At 49.8% G+C, this 20,605-nt stretch overlaps 1 protein-coding gene across 1 annotated transcript in view; it reads left to right on the top strand.

The window, feature by feature from the left end:
* Window positions 1-20,605, top strand: part of Sdk1 (sidekick cell adhesion molecule 1) — a 983,759-nt gene that overhangs the window by 892,477 nt on the left and 70,677 nt on the right. Inside the window, 4 exon segments of the mRNA NM_001447264.1 lie at window positions 2,856-2,959; window positions 7,163-7,233; window positions 18,435-18,570; window positions 19,661-19,720. Coding sequence (NP_001434193.1) covers window positions 2,856-2,959; window positions 7,163-7,233; window positions 18,435-18,570; window positions 19,661-19,720 — 371 coding nt within the window.

Here is a 20,605-nt window from a genome sequence, read left to right as displayed (position 1 = left end):
ACCAGATGTGTTGATACATGCCTCCAATGCCAAGTCTTGAGGACACAGAAACAGGAGGATCAGGAGTTCAAGGTCATCTTCAGGTGCATAGTAAGTTTATAGCCGGCCTTAGCTACAGACTCAAAGCAAAATGGGAGGGAGGGAGGGAGGGAGGGAGGGGGGAGGGAGGGAGGGAGGGAGGGGAAAGGGAGGGACGGAGGGAGGGAGGGAGGGAGGAAGGAAGGAAGGAAGGAAGGAAGGAAGAAAGAAAGAAAGAAAGAAAGAAAGAAAAAAAGAAAGAAAGAAAGAAAGAAAGAAAGAGAGAGGACCAAAGGGCATCCAGGATTGTTATTGTTATGTGATGGACACTTACTTTAGCTTTTTAAGATAATATCTAAGAAATAATATTAATTAATAATTATCCTGATGATTGCTCTGTGTGTGGGGGGAGGGGGTATATGTGCACATGAAGTCATACACAGGTTACATGAGGAGAACATGTGTTTTGCTCTATCCCCATCTTATTCCGTTGAGACAAGGTCTCTTACTGAACCTGGAGATAGTCTGGCAGGTAGTAAGCCTGCCTCTCCTTCCCCCAGCACTGGGGTCTCACACACAGCCACGCCCACCCGTGTGGTATTAGGGATTTGAACTCAGATCCTACTCATGCTTGCATAGTAAGCCCTTTTATACACCAAGCCATCTCCCCAGCCCTCTATCAGCTGTTTTAAATAAGTGCTTACTACAGAGCCTCTCAAGTGCCTCCTCTGATTTAATTCTCAGGACAGCCTTCTGATGTCTGTCTATTAGCTACCCAGATGTCTCAGTTAGAGTTTCAGTGCCGTGGAGGTACAACGTGACCATGGCAATTCTTATAAAGAAAACATGTAATTGGGACTGACTTACAGGTTCAGAGGCTCAGTCCATTATCATGTTGGCAGGAACATGGCAGCCTCCAGGCAGGCAGGGCTCTGGAGAAGGAGCTGAGAGTCCTGCATCTGAATCAGCAAACAGCAAGGAGAGCTTGTGAGCCACTGCCCTGGCTTGAGCATCTGAGACCTCAAAACCTGGCCCCAGTGACACACTTCCTTCCGAAGGCCACGCCTACTTCAACAAGGCCACACCTCCTAATAGTGCCACTCCCTGGAGGTCAAGCATTCAAACACATGAATCTATGGGGGCCAAACCTATTTAAACCACCACACCAGATGAGGAAGTGTCTGCACAGTGCCCCATCCAGGCATGGTTGGGTGAGAGACTGGAAGGTATGTCAGAGTCCACATGTTTAAGAGTCCCATGCTGCCTTCAGGGAAGCAACTCGACACTCAAATGAGGGGTCTCAGTTAGTGCACGAGGCTGGCATTTATCACTGAAATTAGACACAGTAGCTTCTGGAAAGCTGGGAACAGGTGGGCGTGCTTTGTTTGAGCTAAACAAATGCTGTCCCCAGAAACCACAGCAAAGACCATTCAAGTTAGCAGGCCTTTGGAGGCCTCTCTGTTAAGCTGAGTTAAGCCAACTAAGGCCAGAGTCTCCTGGTTGCTGCTGGTGAAGCCAGGCCTATAGGGGTCTAGGAATTGGCAAGGCCAGACCATTCCAGGGACTCTGAGTGGAACTTTAGGGAAATGCTGTAATCTAATGTATTCAGAGGCAAGGGACCACAAACATACTCTGATCATGGCAGCCTCAAAAACAAAGCTCTCACCTCAAGGGATAGAAGTATTCCGAAGTCAAATATGAGTGAACATAGTCTGGGGACACAGATCCAGACTACTTTAAATACCATGTTCCAATGTGGTCACAAGTCCATGAACTTTTATGGTAACACAAAGGAAGCCTTAAGTCAAGGCAATTTAAAATGCATTGTTGGAAACCGCAGGTAGGTGGTTACAGAGAGTGGAGGAGGTCTCTGCTCTAGCTTCAGATGCTTTCTGAGGACAGTCTTAGTCTTTGGGTGGGTGTGGAAGCCAGAGGTCCATCTGTACCTTCTGAAAGAATTTGGCTAAACGTCACCTGAATATATGTTCGCACCCAGAGGTGGGCACTGAGGGCTGTTTAGGGGACTAATGGGAGTCCAAGGTAACTTCCTCCCAACGTGTGACATTCTAGAAGTTCTAATCAATCAAGCAGCCTTGTAGAATGACCTTTTCTTCTTTCTTTACTTCTTTCTCTTGCCCTCCCCACCCCAGAACTTTAATCCACATTTTTTTTTTCTGGAATTGCTCATAGGTTTTCAAAGAACATAACCTGTCTTTGAAGCCAGCATTTCCTTCCTGCCTCATGATCCTGCCTGGGAATTTTGTCCCTAGTACAAGCTGGGCAGTGTATGCTCACCCTGGTGTAGCATGGGCTCAGCATGTGAAAGGGAGAAGGACTCTGAGGCATGTCTGGTTGGGGTAGAGCAGAGACATCAGGAATCCAAGGAGGGTGATGGGCCAGGACAGAGCCCTGACAGGAACACTAGGGAGGAGTGAGGGGCAAGCTTTGCTCTGGATACATTAGAGCTAAAAGACAGATCTTTCAGCTCCTCCCTTGAGCCCAACCCCTGCTCTATCCCTCCATCCTTGGCCTACGTAAGCAATAATGTACTGTGTAGCATCTTATTAAAGAGATATTGAATGTCCTCTGGACAAAATTGTCTCCCTGATCTCCCTCAGTGAAACTGTCTTTCCCAGGGCACCATGGCAGTCTAGTGGGCCCTGAAAGGATCTAGTACCTGTATCCACTGAGTGGTTCTGTCCATCCTGGTTGCAGGGTGACCCAACTGAGCAGTTTCTGGGACAGAGGAAACATCTGTCTGCCTCTCCATGATTCCTTAGTCGTTGCACAGACAGACCGACAGACACACTACAGTTACTGATTTCTTTCCATTGCAGGCTGAGGCCTTTCACCTCCTACAAGCTGCGCCTGAAGGCCACCAACGACATTGGGGACAGTGACTTCAGTGCAGAAACAGAGGCTGTGACCACACTGCAAGATGGTGAGCAAAAGCCAGCCCAGCGCAACTACTCCCCACTGCTGTGCTAAGGCCCCAGGGCAACTTCCTCCCAGAAAAAGAACCTGCTCCTGTTTTGAGCAGAGTGGAGGGGTCACCAGGGAGGGTGACAAGCAGGGGAAGTCCATTAGTAACTGACAGCCTGGGGTGTTCCTATACACCCCATGGTCATAAATCAAGGCCCCCCGGAGAGCTTCCAGATGGAATGGAACTTGCTTTGATTGGCTTCCAAAACCCCCGTCCATTAGAAATTGAATAATTAATGGAGGTCGTTAAAAATAAATGTCAGCGGGTAGCTGGGTCCAAGCAGTTTCAGATCCCCCCCAAAGCACCAGGTGGCTTCTTCACCCCCTTCTGACCTCACAGGCACTGGGCCTGAAGATACATTGTCATCAACGACCTGGTCCTGGGTGTGGGAAGGGAGTGCGGGTGAGCCTGGGAGAGCACTCCATTAGACACAGCAATAACTTGACAAGGCAGATGGGAGATGGATACAGTGTAACTCCCAGATCAGCCTCAAAGCCCAGGCACTTAGTGCAGCCACCAGGGCTTTGTGGTAACTCCCAGAAAGCTCTGTCTTTTCCATTTAACGCTCCAGTGCAATGGTTTCCAAATGGGCCAGGTCCCAGCTGCCTGGTCTGTGACCTCACATCATGTGTCTTTGTGCCCTCCTCTAACCCCTACACCCTTCAGAACCTGGAAATTTAACTTGCACCACACAAAGTTTCAGGATACTTCAGGGACTAGCTCAGGGTGGAGATGAGCCATTGTAGCTTCCCAGCCGTACTCAAAAGGTTTGATGCAAAGACAAAATAAAAACAAACAAAAACAGCTCTCACCTCAACAGGAATGGGAGCTATTTTACTTGGGAGTCAAATTTGAGTGACCATGGTTGAGGGGAACATGGATTCAGGTTGCCTCAAATATCATGTTCCAGCATGATAACAATTCCTTACAGTTTTTATAGTGGCAGAACAAAGGGAATTTTAAACAAGAACGCTTTTGAATTTATGGGTGGAACAAATTGGTGGGAACACCGGATAGCTAGGTTGCAGTAAGATCCACTTTAGACCTCAGACTTACCCAGTGACATTTTTAGCCTTTGAGTTAGAGAAGCTGGGATCTGTAAATCAAAAGGGTTTATGTATCAGTCACAATGCTATTAGATTGCACACAGTGGTGGGATATTTAGGGACTAAGATAGCCAAAGATAATTCGACTCCCCGACCTGTAACATTCCAACTCTCTAGGGTCATAGAAGTTGTAGTGGTGTAGGTCCAGCTTTTTTTTCTTCCTGTGAACTTCCGTTAGCACAGAGAATTTTGCTGCAAACCCAGCATCCATGCTGTGGTGGAGTCCACTAGGTCTGGTGCCTGATGAAAGAGACCCTAGGCTTCCCCGAATCCCTGGAGACATGAATCCTGTGAGTTGATGAGATCCTACTCACAGCTGTAGGGGCCAAGAAACAGCAAAGCTCCGGAGAGAAGCTGTACCCTGAACAGGAAGCTGGGTGGGCGGCCCAAGGCGCCTGGCAGAGGAAGTGGGAAACAAAGCAGGCACAAACCCCCTTCATTCACTGCTGAGAGAAAGGCTATCAATAAACTCATCTAAAACGGAGGCTTTGCTGACTGGAGAGATAGCCCAGTGGGTATCCTATTTGTTGCTCAAGCATGAGGACCTGGCTTCAAATCCCAGCATCCATGCAAAAGCAACATTTATAACCCCGGCTGGGGGGATGGATATGGGGGTGCCAGGGCTCAGACAGACAGACAGTTTAGCCAAACTGGGGAAACTGTGGGTTCAGCAATAGACCTTCAAACTCTAGAGCAGCAAAGAGATATCCACCCTTAACTTCCAGCCTCCACACGCTCCCCTGAGGACCAGCATAGGGCATAAACACGTACACACACATGCACAGAGCCTGCACACAGGGACATAGGAGAGGGGAGGGGATGGAACAAGGGTAGAGAGTGGGCATCAAAGGAAACCTGAAAAAAACACATTCATTTTTATCTTGCATCAGACACAATGGAGAGAATATTTGCAACAGTGCACTAATTCTTAGGAGAAAGAAACCCAGACACCCAGCAGGCTGCTTTCATTGTTGGGTTATCTCTAACAAACAGGGAGCAGGGGATCCTGACAGGCTCCCAGCAACCTCAAGGAATAGGCCATTTCTGAAAAGCTATTCAAGGACCTCTCCAGGCTCCCCAGGCCCCTTCTCAAGCCTTTGATATTCAAATGGAGCTTTTGAGGCCCCTATCTCATCATCTTCCTTGTCTGAGACTTGCAATTTCCCTTTGTGGGTGGATTTGCATTGTGTTTGTGGCCCTTTGTCTCCCTCTGTCAGGTGGAGATTGACTGGCAAGACCAACTCAACCACTGCTGGAAGAGGGAGGGGCCTCTGACGACACTAAGTAGCTTTTTCTTTTTAACTGTGTTAGGAATGGGACCCAAGGCCTTGCAGGTGTTCACCCCACCCCCACCCCCAGCCCCTCACTGGGGGATTCTGGGCAGGGGCTCTCCCACTGAGCCACACCCCAGCCCCTCACTGGGGGATTCTAGGCAGGTGCTCTACCACTGAGCCACACCCCAGCCCCTCACTGAGGGATTCTAGGCAGGGGCTCTACCACTGAGCCACGCCCCCAACCCTTCACTGGGGGATTCTAGGCAGGTGCTCTACCACTGAGCCATACCCCAGCCCCTCACTGGGGGATTCTAGGCAGGGGCTCTCCCACTGAGCCACACCCCAGCCCCTCACTGGGGGATTCTAGGCAGGTGCTCTACCACTGAGCCACACCCCAGCCCCTCACTGAGGGATTCTAGGCAGGGGCTCTACCACTGAGCCATACCCCCAGTCCCTCACTGGGGGATTCTAGGCAGGGGCTCTACCACTGAGCCACACCCCAGCCCCTCACTGAGGGATTCTGGGCAGGGGCTCTACCACTGAGCCACACCCCAGCCCCTCACTGGGGGATTCTAGGCAGGGGCTCTACCACTGAGCCATACCCCCAGTCCCTCACTGTGAGATTCTAGGCACTTATTCTGTAACTGAGCCATGCCCCTAGCCATTGTTGGTTTTGTTTTTATCTTTGTTTTGTTTGACATAGGGCTTCAGTTATGACACACACTGGTCTTGAGTTTACTGTCCCTCTGCCTGTGCCTCCCAAGTCCCTAGGATCTCAGGATGGTGGTCCCTGATCCCCATTTTGTTTGTTGGCTGATCGGTTGGTTTTTTTGAGACAGGTTTTTCAAGGACTGTGTAATAGTCCTGCTATCCTGAAATTCATTTTATAGACTAAGCTAACCTTGAACTCACAGAGATCCACCTGCCTCTGCTTCCTGAGTGCTGAGATTAAAGGTGTGCACTACCACTGCCTGATCCACATTTCTTATTAGCCTGATATTTATCAACTGCACAGGGTTCTTGGGATAGATTAAGGTCCACATTGGCCACAGACCAGTAAGAGGTCTAGAGCAGTGGTTCTCAACCTTCCTAATACTACAACCCTTTGGTAGAGTTCCTCATGTCGTGGTGACCCCCAACCATAACATTATTTTCATTGCTATTTCATAACTGTAATTTTGCTACTGGTGTGAATCCTAATGTGAATATCTGTGTTTTCTGATGGTCTTAGGCAGCCCCTGTAAAGAATCATTCAACCCCCAAAGAAGCCACTACCCATAGGTTGAGAACCACTGGCCTAGAGGGTGACACTGGGGTGGTCTGGAGGACTCAGAGGAGAATCAGCCAGGGACAAATCTGAGATGTGAAGTAGACAGAGCCTGGTACACATGTGGGGTGAAGGAACGTGCCCAACCCTGCCTAGCTCCATAAGCACTTATTGAACTGGCTCTTGTGGGCAGGCACTTGGGCACAGCAGAGGAGACATAGAAGGTCAGCTTGGTAGATAAGCCAGGACTACGTGATCTAGAGAGGGCAGAAAGGAAGCACAAGAGGGGTCTTGGGCAGGAGCTCCCAGAATACTGTGGGTGCCCTGAGGGGCCCATGGGGGATCCCACCTCACCTAAATGCCCCCAGCACGGTGAAGGGAGTAGAGCCATGTGGGAGCTACATTAGACTGACAAATGACAGCCAAAGAGAGGAAGACCACTCCCACACCGAAGGGCATCTGAAGCCCTCCATAGCCATTCTAACCCTGCTTTCTTCTGTCTGCTGCCCTGTAGTTCCAGGAGAGCCACCAGGATCTGTCTCAGCCACACCGCACACCACGTCCTCAGTTCTGATCCAGTGGCAGGTAAGAGCCAGGGGCACTCAGTTATTTCTGAAGCATGCTTTGGCCTCCAGTTCAACCAAGACAACCGTAGAGTTCACACACAAGCCACACATATTCCACTATGTAACTGCCTGTCTGAGTTAGACAGAACCCCCAACTGAGGAATGACTGCAAGAGAGGGCTGGCCGGCCCAGGGTTGGAGCTCCCCAAGGTCCAGCACTGAAGAAATAAGTATTCAGATCTCTAGGGCTACAGGCTGCCCTCTGACCAGTGGGCTTGCAGAGCACAGGGATGGGAGGAGGGGAGAGGCAGAGCTTCTGGCCAGTGAGGGAGACTCCAGATGCCAGAACCTGAGGCTGTCCTGCTAAAGTGCAAAAGGCCCTAAGGGTCTGAGGGAGAACCGATACTGTGGACCATGCTCAGAGAGCCACAGGAAGGCTTGATTAGCCCAAGGTTGGCCACTGTGTGCTGGGGATAAAGAGGGTGGATCAAGTGGATGTGAGAGTCTTCCTTAAGGATGATAGTGATGTCAGGGGAAATGGCAGGTCCCAGCCTGAATGCAGAGCTGAAGACACTTCAGTGATGCTGTGCTGAGCAGGTCAGACTTTCAGTACCGTTACAATAACCTGAGGTGGGAAAAAACACAGAAAAGGGAAGTCTTATGGGAGTGTCTCCATTTCAGTGAATTATAGGTCATCCTAGAAACTTGTTCTAAAAATTATTTATATGACTCTGTGAAGAGGGAACCTGCTGGGTGGCAGAGGATCATCTCTGAGGGCTTCAGACCCAGGCTAGGATACCAGTAAAGGCCTGGTACCAAGTTAAGCAAGGGGAAGAAGGGGTGGATGGGAAAGGAGTAGCAGCAATAGCGGGAGGCAGCTGGTCACATTGTAACCACAGTCAAGAAGCAGAGGCAGATGGATGTCCTGCTCAGCTCACTGTCTCCGTGATCAATCCAGGACCCCAGCACACGGATACTACTCACCATTAGGGACCAAATTCCTGCCTCGGATAACCTAAGCTCGAAACTTCTTCACAGACATGCCCAGAGCTGTCTCCTCTGTGATCCCAGATCCTGTCGGGTTGACAGCCAGTAGTAACTCTCAGAGGTTATGACACCTCCACTGAGGCGCAAAAGCAGGCTCAACCTAATGGAATCCAGTGCTGTCGCCTTCAGGAGCAGAGAGCAGGACTCTAGCAGCAAAGGTCCCTGCTGGGACTATTACAGCTCTCCTCACTGACGGTCACTACTCAGTGACAGGTGCCTTCCAAAGCAACAAAAATATATTTCCAAATGTTTCCTGGTGACACTGCCAGCTCACTCCTGTGCCCCCAGCCTTCCGTGGGTTCACCAGAACATGGGGGACAGGACAGGAGAAAAGAAAATCAGTCAGGGCTCCTCCCATCTGCCCCAATATATCTAGGAGCCAAATAGCAGATGGCCTTGACCTCAGCCTGCTAGGGGTCACTGTGACCCTACTGAAGCCTCTCTGGACAGCAGGTGCCCTGGATGCTCGTCTCTGACCTTCCACATCCCTACAGGCCTGCTGCCACCCTGACTGGGCATCAGAGGCTGTGATGGGAGGCCAGAAACAGTCCAAACAGAAGTTCAAAGTCCTGGGTGCTGCTGTGCCTCTCACCCTCCACAAGCATGCATACCAGGAGAAGGGAAGAAAGGCCTCTTCTGTTTGTTGTTGTTTTGGTTTTGGTTTTGTTTTGTTTTGTTTTCTGTTTTTGTTTTTTTTTGTTTTGTTTTTTTTTTGTTTGTTTGTTTTGTTTTTGTTTTGGTCAATTGCTGCTGGGATGGGAACATATAGCTCCCCCACTGGCACCTGCACAGCAGCCCAAGGAGGTCCCTTTACTCTTTTAGGGATCTTGACTCAAATGAAACCAGCACCTTGGCAAACGTCTAGAAAAGAATTTCAGGACCAGCCAGTGAGACGCAGAATTGGAATCTATTAAAAGGAGAAAGAAAGGCAAGACACACCTCAGAGCGAGCACAGCTTCCCAGAGAGGAGTCCTGGTTCAGTCTTCACAGTGACTATATTTTGGGAGATTCTGGAATTCTGTTGCTTAGAGAATTTCTAAGAGGCCATCTCTTCCCCAACCTTAGTTCCCCTTCTTTGATAACTGAGATCTAAGAGGACTCCAGAGATGCCTTCGGTCAGGCTGTAATCAAATAGAGTGAAACAGAGCCACTAAGACTGTGCGAGGGAGTTAGGACTTGGTGGAGGTTTTTTCTTGTTATTTTGTTTTGTTTAGGGGCATTTTGTTTTTATTTGTGTATTTACTGTCAGTGGAGTTTCTAGTGAGATTCCTGGAATACTGCAGGTTACATCTGAGGGGAGATGTCTTAGGCAAATTAGGAGATTTGCCTTAGGCAACTGTTCCTTGGGTCTGAATTGATTCTCTGCCAGTGAAAGGCTTCAACCAGACTCTGGGGTGAAAAGCTCGTTTTCTTCTCATGCCCATAATTCTCTGTGCCTTTCTGACTGCTTCCACTCCTACTGTGCCAGATTCTACTAGAAAATTAGCTTTTTATTTGTAGCCGTGGCAGCTGGCCTGACAACAGTGAGATGTGCATCTTTTCCAGAGAGGCAGAGAAAGCTCCGGGCAGGGTGCATCTTCCCCTCTGAATGAAGTTGCTGTGGCTATAAGCTGCTGCCAGTCCCAGGCCACAGCAGCACAGGTGTCAAGCCTCCGCCGTGACCGCTGGACAGCTCCGTGAAGTGGCACAGAGCTGTACCAAAGGAACTTGGCATATGTGCTCATCAGCTGTGCCCTCCAGTGTCCAATAGAACAAACAGATTTCAAAAAGCCCAGAACAAGAGGTGGTCAGTCCGATGTACAGTAGAAGTAAATGCCTGTCAACCAGCAGGCAATTCAAACACAATTAAAATTATGAGTAATTTAGGAAATTGGAGACTGGAACGAAGAAAGAGAAGCTGGGTTTAAATATAGATTCTCGTTTCCCATGAAGCATCTCACCTGTAACCTTTTGTTTTTTTAGCAATTTGATTTTTTTAAAAAAAAAATACAAACATGGGCTGTAATTTGAAGGCTGCGGGGCCTGCGTCAATGCCTTCCCTGCTGCGAGCTGTTGGGCTTCAGGTTTCGTAGGGAACCGATCAAACTTTGCCTTTAGTAGCGTCTAACTCTGCTCACGTCCAAGGATGTGAATGTGTGTCCCAAGTGGGGGTGGTGTCAGATTTGCAGTGAGCACTGCTTGTCCCAGGACAGGAGGCTTTCAAACCGATGACAGCATTAACCGTTTCCATGAGCCATTCTGTGCACCAATCCCACATAACTACCCTGAAGCCACCCTGATACCTCAAGGGGGTTGCTTGGTTATTCCTCGCTGTGACAAAACACCTTAGAAGAAGCTAAGATAATTGAGGGAAGGCTTGTTCCGACTCACAGCTCTAGGGCGCAGTGAATCATGGTGGGGATGGCATGACAGCAGGAACGTGGACACCTGCTTGCACTGCACGCACTGTGGGGAAACAGAAACGAATGCTGGTGCTCTTCTTTATAGTGAGGACAACAGCCTTGGGACAGTTCAACCCACCTCAGCACACTCTAGAAACTTCCTCACAGACATGGCCAGATGCTTATTGACAAAGGTCTTTTGTGATCACAATGGTGGCCAAGACAAAGGCTATGGGGTTTGAGGCATGTGCTGCTGAGATCCCAGGTTTGAGTTCCTTTTCTCTCCTCCTGCATTCCCATGCACAGAAACATGAGGAAGCAAGGGAGAGAGGCTTCTAGCTGTGCCTGAGGGATAAAACACACTAGACAAGGTGGCTAGACCTTCTCCAGGGGGGACAAGGTAGAGAGAAGGCCCAGCCTGGACAAAGACTCAACTGGAAAGTTTCTGGCTGTCATGATGTAAATATGTTATGTTACCCCAAAGTCTAATGTGTTGAATGTCTGCTTCAGAACACAAGTTGCCAGCTTTGGGGCTTCTGGGAGATGGTTGGATGAGTGATCTGACTAATCTGTTGATGGGTCCGGAACTCAAAGACACTGTTGGGATGTGGTAGAGCTCTTGAAAGAAGGGGTCTGGGTATAAGAAGTGGTTAACTAGGAGCATGCCGTGCATATGTGTGCATGTGTGTGTGTGCATGTGCATGTACGTGTATGTATGCATATGTGTGCGTGCGCACGTGCATGTGTGTATGTGTGTGTGCGTGCATGCACATGTATGTGTGTGCATGTGTGTGCATATGCATGTGTGTGCACATGTGTGTGCGTGCATGTGTGCATTGTGTGTGTGCGCGTGTGTGTGTGCGCGTGTATGTGTGTGCGTGCATGTACATGTATGTGTGTGCATGTGTGTGCATATGCATGTGTGTGTGTGCATGTGATGTGTGCATGCATGTGTGCATGCATACACATACATACATACACATGCATGTGCACACTCAAAAGTGTCTGCTTGTGTATTCCTGTGCATGCCTGTGCACATTGAGAGGCCAGAGGTGGGCATTAGGTGTTTTCTTCTACTGCTCTTAACGGCACTCATTTATTTAGAGTCCCTGGCTGAACTTGGAGCTTGCAGCTGTAGCAGCTAGCGGCCAACCCCAGTGATTCTCCTGACTGTCCTCCCTGCCCGAGCACTGGGGTTACAGGTGCATACGGTCACTCCTGGATTTTACATCAGTGCCAGAGATCCGAACTCGGGTCCTCGTGATTCTACAGCAGTCATGATGCTATGGAGCATGCCCCAACCCGGGGCGGCCATTTGAAGGCTGCCCTGCCTCTTCCTATTGATCTCCCTCAGCTCCCTGTCCACTGTGAGGTGACCATGTGCTCCCCCCTGCCACATTCTGCTGCCTTCACCACAGGCCAAGTGACCCATGGGCCAAAACAACCCCTTCCTCCTTCCAAGTCGTTCTCACAGGTGTTCATCACAGGGACAGACAGAGCCTGATGAACACTTTAATGCTGTGTTTGAAATGAAGGCAATCTGGGTTCCTGTGAGCCTCTAAACACTTAGCCTGCACGGCTTTCTAAGATATGGCGGTCACAGGAATGTAAGCCTAGACTCGGGGACCTCAGAAGTCCTTCTGGATTCAGATTTATATCCTCATGCTCTCCTAAGATCCTGAATCCTAGGTCCCTGTCATACCATGAGGAGAGCCTAGCTCTGTAGCCCAACCCCCACCTAAACAAAGAGTAAGCACTGAGTAGAAGCCAGCAGCAATGGGACCCAGCCCAGCCCTGTCAGGCAGCTTTCTTAGTTACTTTTCTAACTGCTAGGAGATATCTGGTGAAAGCAACTTAAGGGATCACTTCATGGTGAGTCCTTCGTGGTGGGGAAGCCTGGGTAGCAGGAGCCTGAAATAGCCTGTACCATTTCTAGTACAGTCAGGAGGCAGAAGATAATGAATGCCTCTGCTTAGCCCTCTTTCTCCACTAATGCAATCCAGGCTCACACCCAGGGGATGTTGCCACCCACAGTGGGCAGGTCTTCTCACCTCAATTAACCTGATCAAGATACCCCCCACAGACACACCCAGAAGTCCATCTCCCTGGTAGTTCCAGACCCCTTCCAGTTGGCAGTTGAGATTAACTAACACAGAGGCTACTCATTTCAACACGAGTACCCCTTCCTCTCAGTTCTGCTAACCCCTTCTGGGTCTTTCCCAGGTCATCAGTCTCCTGTGTAGTGGGTGATGACTCCCTGCATTTGAACAGGGACTTTGGAAAAGCCGTCCTAGACTCTGAGTCTGCAACTGGGCTTTGGATAGGGGGTGGGCAGAAGAAAGCATTAGAAAGGCTTCCTTGTCTCTCTGAGTTTCTGTCCATACAGATGGCCCGTCTAGGGTGCAATGACATGTTGATGGGGTCTCCCCACTCTCTAGCATGCTCAATTCGACTCTATGAGCATTGGCCGAACGCCCGCAGCAACCATGGTATGTCTCAGGTGCTGTAGGGATGTGGAACTGAGCACAAGGTGACAGAGTCTTTCACCCTGGGACAGGTGCTGGACTAAGAACTTCAGGCTAAGGGCTTGGAAAGACCGAATCTGGTTCCAAACTCCTTCCAGAGAGGCTATAAGGCATATCTTCAGTGTTGAAGCAGATGAGGAGGCCACAGTACCAGGATTTAAATCTAGAACCTGAATTGCTCATCCTTTTGGACCCATGAGTTCTGGAGAACTACCATGCAGGCACTTAGGCTTCTAAGGCTGCCCGTCTGACTTTCACCATGATACCAAACCACAAGAACAAAAAGAAAACTAAACCCAATGTAGTGCTCCACACAAGCTGTCCCTGATTCTCTGTAGACTCACCAGGCCTTGACTGAGTGATGTCCCTGCCTCACAGGAACTGCCCATGGGCAGGTCTGGACTGGCTGCAGCCTCTGGGGAATCGGTTGTCTATGCCTATGTCAGTCACTATCCTGAACTGTAACAAAACATCTGAGAATTAATGTAGAAAGAAAAAAGGTTGTTCATTCCACTGAGTTTGGCAGGTGCCAACCCAAAGTCGGGGACTTGTTGGTTAGAGCCTCTGTTGAGAAATGCATAACATTCCCCTCCTAGCTAGGAAGTAAAGAGGAAGATACTGGGGTCCCTCAGTCCCCTTCAAGGGCACATCTCACTAGGCCCTGCCTCCTGTCCTAGTTAGCATTAACAGCCGGGAGCCACTGAAAAGAGTCTTAATTGGTTGTCTCTTTCAAGGCCGGTCTGTGGGCACATCTGTGAGGACTGCCTTGATTGGTAATTGGTGTAAGAGCAGTCAGCCTGTTCAGGCAGCTTCTTTTCCAGGGCAGGAGGTCTTGGGCTGTGTAAGAAAGCTGAGCTCAAGCTAGAAAGCAAGGCAACAGACAGCATTTCTGTTTCTGCTCCAAGTCCCTGCTAAAGTTCCTGCCCTGACTTCCCCGAGTGATGGGCTATGACCTGGAGGTCTAAACTAAAAGTATTCTTTCTCCTCCTTGAGTTGCTTTTGATCAGAGTCTTGTGTCACAGCAATGGGACAGGAACTGAGGCTGGATAGAGGCCTTGAGCACACACCCTGGGGGATACTAACCCAGACAGCAGACTTGCTAGGAAGGCATAAATTGACTCTAGGGGCTTCCGAAGCCACCTAGCAAATGTGACCCCACCTAGTGCTGGTCATTATTGTCCCCTGAGTGAAGGGGCTTGACCTCCCTTTGCATCCTCTGACGTGACTAGAAGCATCTCCGCCTTTCATGCTTCCTCTCGTCACATTGCACACTCAAAGGCTGGGGGTGCGGGATGGGCTGCCGACAGCTGCACAACCCCATCAAGGGCATCCTGTTTGGTCGATATTTTGGGTGAATAGAATCCAGTCCTGACCACTCCCCCACCGTCCGTCCCTAGCCCATGCATCTTCTGCCGTATTGGCCGGGCTCTAGCCATCCTCCCTCTGACAGGCAGGCTTTGAAGGTGACCCTTGAGGGGAGACTCTGGGCTGGCACTTACAGGACCCAGCATCAAGCTTTAGATGTGCCCACTCACCCTCCCTTCTTGCCGATTTCAGTCAGCCCAGATCCCAGAAACGGGAGCACATGCCATCTCATCTGCCTAGACAGAGTCCTGCCATCTGCACCTCCCCCAGCGTGAGTGAAGACAGTGCCAGAACCTTCCGCAGGGCCACGTGGTGCTATCTGAGCTGCAAGAGCAGGCTCCTGCTGTAGCCGTCAGAGTCACTGTACAGGGACACGAATCTCCCTGCTTCTTGGTCAGGGACCTAGGAAAGGAGGACAAAGCTGCCCCAGGGTTTTGGAAATCCCTGCTGCCCCTTGCTTGGCAAAGGGCTTCTTATCCATGCATTGCCACAGACTGGGGCCTGGAAACACAAATGGCCATTCAGTGAACAAGTTCCCTGACTTAGTCTGTGGGTCATTCTGGATTTCTACCATAGGGAGAACATCACAAGAGCTAGACACATTCTGGCCTGGGACCTGGAGGCGGCAGTTTTCAGCCAGGCTGCCCACCCTAGGCAGATCACTGTCTATACCATGGGATGTATCATGGAGGACTCTTCCCTCCTTCAGAGGCAGCTAGCCTACAGCCAGTGAGAAACCCTGCTTCAAAAACAACAGGGTAGGGGTTGGGGATTTAGCTCAGTGGTAGAGCACTTGCCTAGCAAGCGCAAGGCCCTGGGCTCGGTCCCCAGCTCCGAAAAAAAGAAAGAAAGAAAGAAAGAAAGAAAGAAAGAAAGGAAGGAAGGAAGGAAGGAAGGAAGGAAGGAAGAAAGACAGACAGACAGACAACAGGGTAGACTCCTGAAGAACAGCCAAGGTTGTCTCCTGTCTTCCATGTGTATACACACACATACAGCATCTACATGTATACGAACAGCACATGAGCATGTACACACATACATACGTGTATACATGTGTGTCCATGTGTGTAAATAAGCCTCAGTTACAATGCACTAGCATTGAGTTTAGGGAGATCAATTTTGACAATGGTGCTTCATAATCAAATCTTGCTGGGTATCTTATATTTTTGTTGCCTAAACCAGACTACCCTAAGAGGAGATAAACAGGAACCAAATAAACTCATCTGACACCCCAGTCCATGGACTGGGGTTTGTTGCTCTGACCTAGTTGTCTAGGGACTAAGGAAGGCAGGTATGGAGCCAGCAAGGTGCCCCCGGATACTGCCAGCACTACTCAGAAAGGGTCAGAGGGGAAAGGAGGAGTCTTATGAACTGCCCAGCTACACTGAGATCCAGCTTCCCACTGTCTGGGACCAAAGCTGAGGCAGGGGCATTCCCCTCTGTGGTTTCATGGCATATGGCAGAAGTTCTGGGATATGACACAACTCTGGCTGGTGTCGGGAGTCTGCTCACACTCTGACAGCAGGCATGGAGATCCTGCAAGCCTCCCCGGCTGCGCATCTCCACCCGTTGGCCATCTGTGCTGCACGCACATTTGAGGCAGAGAGAAAGGTGGCTGGGAGCTGCTGGGCAGTCTGCACAGCATTCCTGGGGTCCCTAGTATGATTATAAATTCCATTTCCAGCAGCATCTTCAGCTCCACACACATGCTGTGCTCCCAGCCCATAAGTGTATATTCATGTTTGTCGGCCATGTCACTGACATGTCTTCCTGGCTTCCCAGACCTCTCAACTTGTGGTTTAGAGGGTAGAGCATTTGACCAAGGAGCAAGTACTACTTGCCCGGGGCCTGTGAAGGCCACTGTAGACCCTCTGGTCTTTGGGTCTGTGTCATAGAGACTTGACAGCAGGGTTTCCCCGAATGGCCGACAAACATGCTTCACGGTCATCAATTGGTTCTGGAGGCTAGAAGTCCAGGGCCAGGTGGCAACAGGACACTGTTCCTCCAGGGAAGGCACACCTCTAACACCTCCCAGTGTCTTGTGGTTGACGATGGCCATTTGTGCCCCTTAGCTTATAAACATGCCACTTGAGTCTCCCTCTCCATGTTGCGGGGCATTCTATGTGTCCACAAGTCCAGATGTCCCCCTCCTATGGAGACACCAGCTATTGGATTAAGGACCTCCCCAAACCAATGTGACTTCCTGTTAGCTAATTCTATCTGGAAGGGGGAAAAAAGAGGCCTGAATAAGGGTGCTGTTTGAGGATGTTTCTCCAGTGCCCTTGCTGTTTCTAGGCTCACTCAGTGCAGAGAAGCTCCCTCCTCATCTGTGCCCACACCTTGCTCTCCTGCCTCACCTCAAGGAGTTGAGCTGGACATAGGATTAGAACTCGTGTCTTCTTGTATCAGCCAGGGTTCTCTAAAAGAACAGAACAAAAAATGAATATTATTAGAGTGGCTTACGGGCTGGGGTCTGTGTAGTCCCACAATGCCCGTCTCCTGATAAAAAAGGCCAAGTATCTGGGTGTTTTTCAGTCCACAAGGCTGGATGTCTCAGCAGCTCTAATCTGTTGGCTGGAGTCCCAGCAGATTCCTAGAGAACTGCTGGTCTTCAGTGTATGCTGGAATCCCAAAGAAGCCCATTCTATCGCCAGTGAAGGAGTGCCTCAGCAGCCGGATAGATGAACTTGCCAACAAGAGTGAGGGCAAGCAGGCAAAACGCAAAAGCATCTTTCTTACATGTCCTTTTATGTGGGGATGCCACTAGACGCTGTGTCCAAGATTTCGGATGGGTCTTTTCACCTGATATGATGCAATCAAGAAAATCCCTCAGGGGCTGGGGATTTAGCTCAGTGGTAGAGCGCTTACCTAGGAAGCACAAGGCCCTGGGTTCGGTCCCCAGCTCCGAAAAAAAGAACCAAAAAAAAAAACAAAAAACAAAAAACAAAAAAAAACTCCAAAAAAAAAAAAAAGAAAGAAAGAAAAAGAAAATCCCTCATAGACACACCCAGGTGCTTGGATTTAAGTTGATTCCAGACATAGTCAAGTTGGTAATTAAGATTAGCAGCTCTCGGAGCACATACAAGGTCTGAGCAGGTCTCCACAGCTGTCTCTGAGCCTGGAATGGTCCATATTTTCCCTCTAGTGTTTGTGTGTGTGTGTGTGTGTGTGTGTGTGTGTGTGTGTGTGTGTGTGTGTGTGTGTGTGTGTGCGCGCGCGCACACACACATACACAGAAGCCAGAGAACTACCTCAGGTGTACCTTAGTAGATGTTTACAATGATTTTGGATACCAGGTCTCTCACTGGCCTGTAGCTCACCAAGTAGTCTAAACAAACTCCAGGGAATCCTCCAGTCTCCCTTCTCCCCAGTTCAGAACTATAAGCAGGCACCACCCTGCCCAGCTGTTTACCTTGGGGTTCAGGGAATTGAACTCAAGTATTAGTGCTTGCACGGTGAGCGCTTTGCCAACTTACACATCTCACCAGCTCTCCTCCTTTGTTTTTAACAATCAAGGACTGTTAGCTTGGGGTCTGCATAATGGCTCAGCAGATAAAGGTGCTCGTAGCCAAGCCTGACAACCTATATTTGAACCCTAGCACCTACATGGTAGGAGGAAAAATATCAACTGAAAATTGTCCTTCAACGTCCACATTCATGCCATGGCCCACATGTGTGCATGCACGCACACACAAATTCTTGTTTATACATATACACACAAAAAATAATCATCATAATAACATAAATGGAAAAATGATTCAGAAAAAGAACCGTGGGCTCGAAATAGTGACTCTTTGTGGTGGGCTAATAATATCAGGGTAGAGGTTACCGACTTAGGCATACTGATTCTGGAAACATCCCCGAATGGCTGAGTGTACAATGTCTCTGCAAATGTCTTTGCAGCCTCCCCGGGATGAGAGCTTGAATGGCCTTCTGCAAGGCTACAGGATCTACTACCGTGAGCTGGAGTCCGAGACAGGCCTGAGCCCTGAACCCAAGACACTCAAGAGCCCCTCTGCCTTACGTGCTGAACTCACGGGTGAGCAGTGCTCCTCTGTCCTGGGGGATGTTCACAAGAGAGCTTCGCATGTCTGTCTGCTCCATGGAAGGCATGCTGGGAGGTGCTAGGAAGGAGCGAGGGGAAGGCCCAGTGAGGGAGCAGGCACAGCGTATGCTGGGGATGAGGCTAGTGAGGTGCAGGTGAAGGAGGTAGACTCGGAAGCTGGGTCGAAGGAGGTGCCAGCTTTCCAGGAGCACACTGTGTGGAGACTGGCCTAACATGAAGGCCACACCCATTTAATCCATCTGTGGGCACCTCCTGATCTCTGCTGGGCCTGCCCCCACCACCACAGCCATTCTTGACTCTGTTAAAAGTCAACTACCAAGGAGGCAGCTTAATACCCTGCCTTCCCATCCCATCTCCAGAAGGAGATTGTCCCTAAATTGTGTCATAGAAAATTCACAAGTTTCCCCCAGGGCTGGTGGCATTGCACCTCTAATCCCAGCACACAGGAGGCAGAGGCATGTGGATCTCTGTGATGAGGGACTGACAGGGTCAGGGAAAACTTGGGCAGCACTTCCTGAAGGTCACCTCCATCAGGCCAGGAAGATGTCTGATGTTGGCTCACCCAGCATGCAACAGGCTTCCTCTCTACCCCATCTTTTCCACCAGAGGCCCATGTTCCAGCTACACATAAACGTGTCCCTGGTGGACTCTCAGGTATACACACACACCTGGTCCCAGAACACAGACTAGAGTCCCACAGGTTGCAAGCATCAGGCAGTGGATAGACCTGTATCCCAAAAAGGCCTGGAGGAAAGGAAAAAAAAAACCTATCTGCATCTTTACTCGTGCCCACCCCCCAACTGTTGCCAGTGCTCTTATAATTGTTTTCCTCTATCAGAGGGCCACCTCCCTACTACTACAAGACTGATGTGTCTTGATGTGTTATGAAGAAGTATGGTAACTGCCAGCAGCTAGTGAGAAGCCCATAGTCTCTACAGTGCCCAGGGAACTGTGGGAGACACTACAGCATCCATCTATCTTGCAGCGTGCCTCATGTCTATCCCGCACGTGGCTTGCAGGGATAATGTCCCTTCGCACTAACTACCTTCTTTACCCCTTGTAGCTCAAAGCAGCTTCAAGACCGTGAACAGCAGCTCCACATTAACGACCTATGAATTAACACGTAAGTGCAAAGCCCCTCGGGCCCCTATGACTGTGTGCAGTGATTCATCGCTGCCCATCCATCTCTCAGAGGTCCAAGCAAAACCAGCCTGGATTCGTGGCTCTAATTGCTCGAGCTCCCCCTCTTGATGGCCACAGCTCAGCATGTCCACACATGGGGGAAACTTAGAGGCAGAGGCTGGTGGGGTTCCAGTAGTGCTGTCTAGCACCCCATCTGACTGGGATGGAAGAGAAAGTCAGACAGGGCAAAATAGCTCCTGTGACTCTCTTTGATCTCTCTCTCTCTCTCTCTCTCTCTCTCTCTCTCTCTCTCTCTCTCTCTCTCATAATTATAGTGACATATATAGGCCAAAATTTACAATCTTAACCATTTGTTTTCAATTTATGGATGCTTCACCTACATGTATGTCCGTGTGTCATGTGTGTCCCTGGTGCCCAAGGAGGCCTGAAGAGGGCATTGGGTCTCCTGGAATGGGAGTTACAGATCCTCTGGAGGAACAGCAAGCACTCCTAACTGCTGAGCCAGCCCCCATCTTAACCAGTGTAAAGGCAGTGGTCCACTTGCTTTCTCTCTGAACTGAAACCCTGTCTTTTGAATACTGACCCCAAGGGCTGGGACTGTAGCTCATTTGGTAGAAGAATGCTTGCCTACCATGGAGGAGCCTGGGGTTCCAATCCCAGCATGGTATAAACCAGGTGTGGCGGTGCATGCCTGTAATCCCAGCAGTTGGCAGGCAGAAACAAGAGGTCATAAGTTTGTAAGTGCCTAGGCCTTCATCTGCTGGCTTTTTCTGGGAAAGCTGCAAGACAAAGTCAAGCGGCGCATGGGTACTTTGTTGCCCTTCACCTGGGCACAGGTGTGAGGACTAGTCTCATTTGATTGATA

Source organism: Rattus norvegicus, chromosome 12 (assembly GCF_021556685.1).
Source record: "Rattus norvegicus strain SHRSP/BbbUtx chromosome 12, alternate assembly SHRSP_T2T, whole genome shotgun sequence".
NCBI lineage: Eukaryota > Metazoa > Chordata > Mammalia > Rodentia > Muridae > Rattus > Rattus norvegicus.
This window is presented reverse-complemented; position numbering and strand designations above follow the sequence as displayed.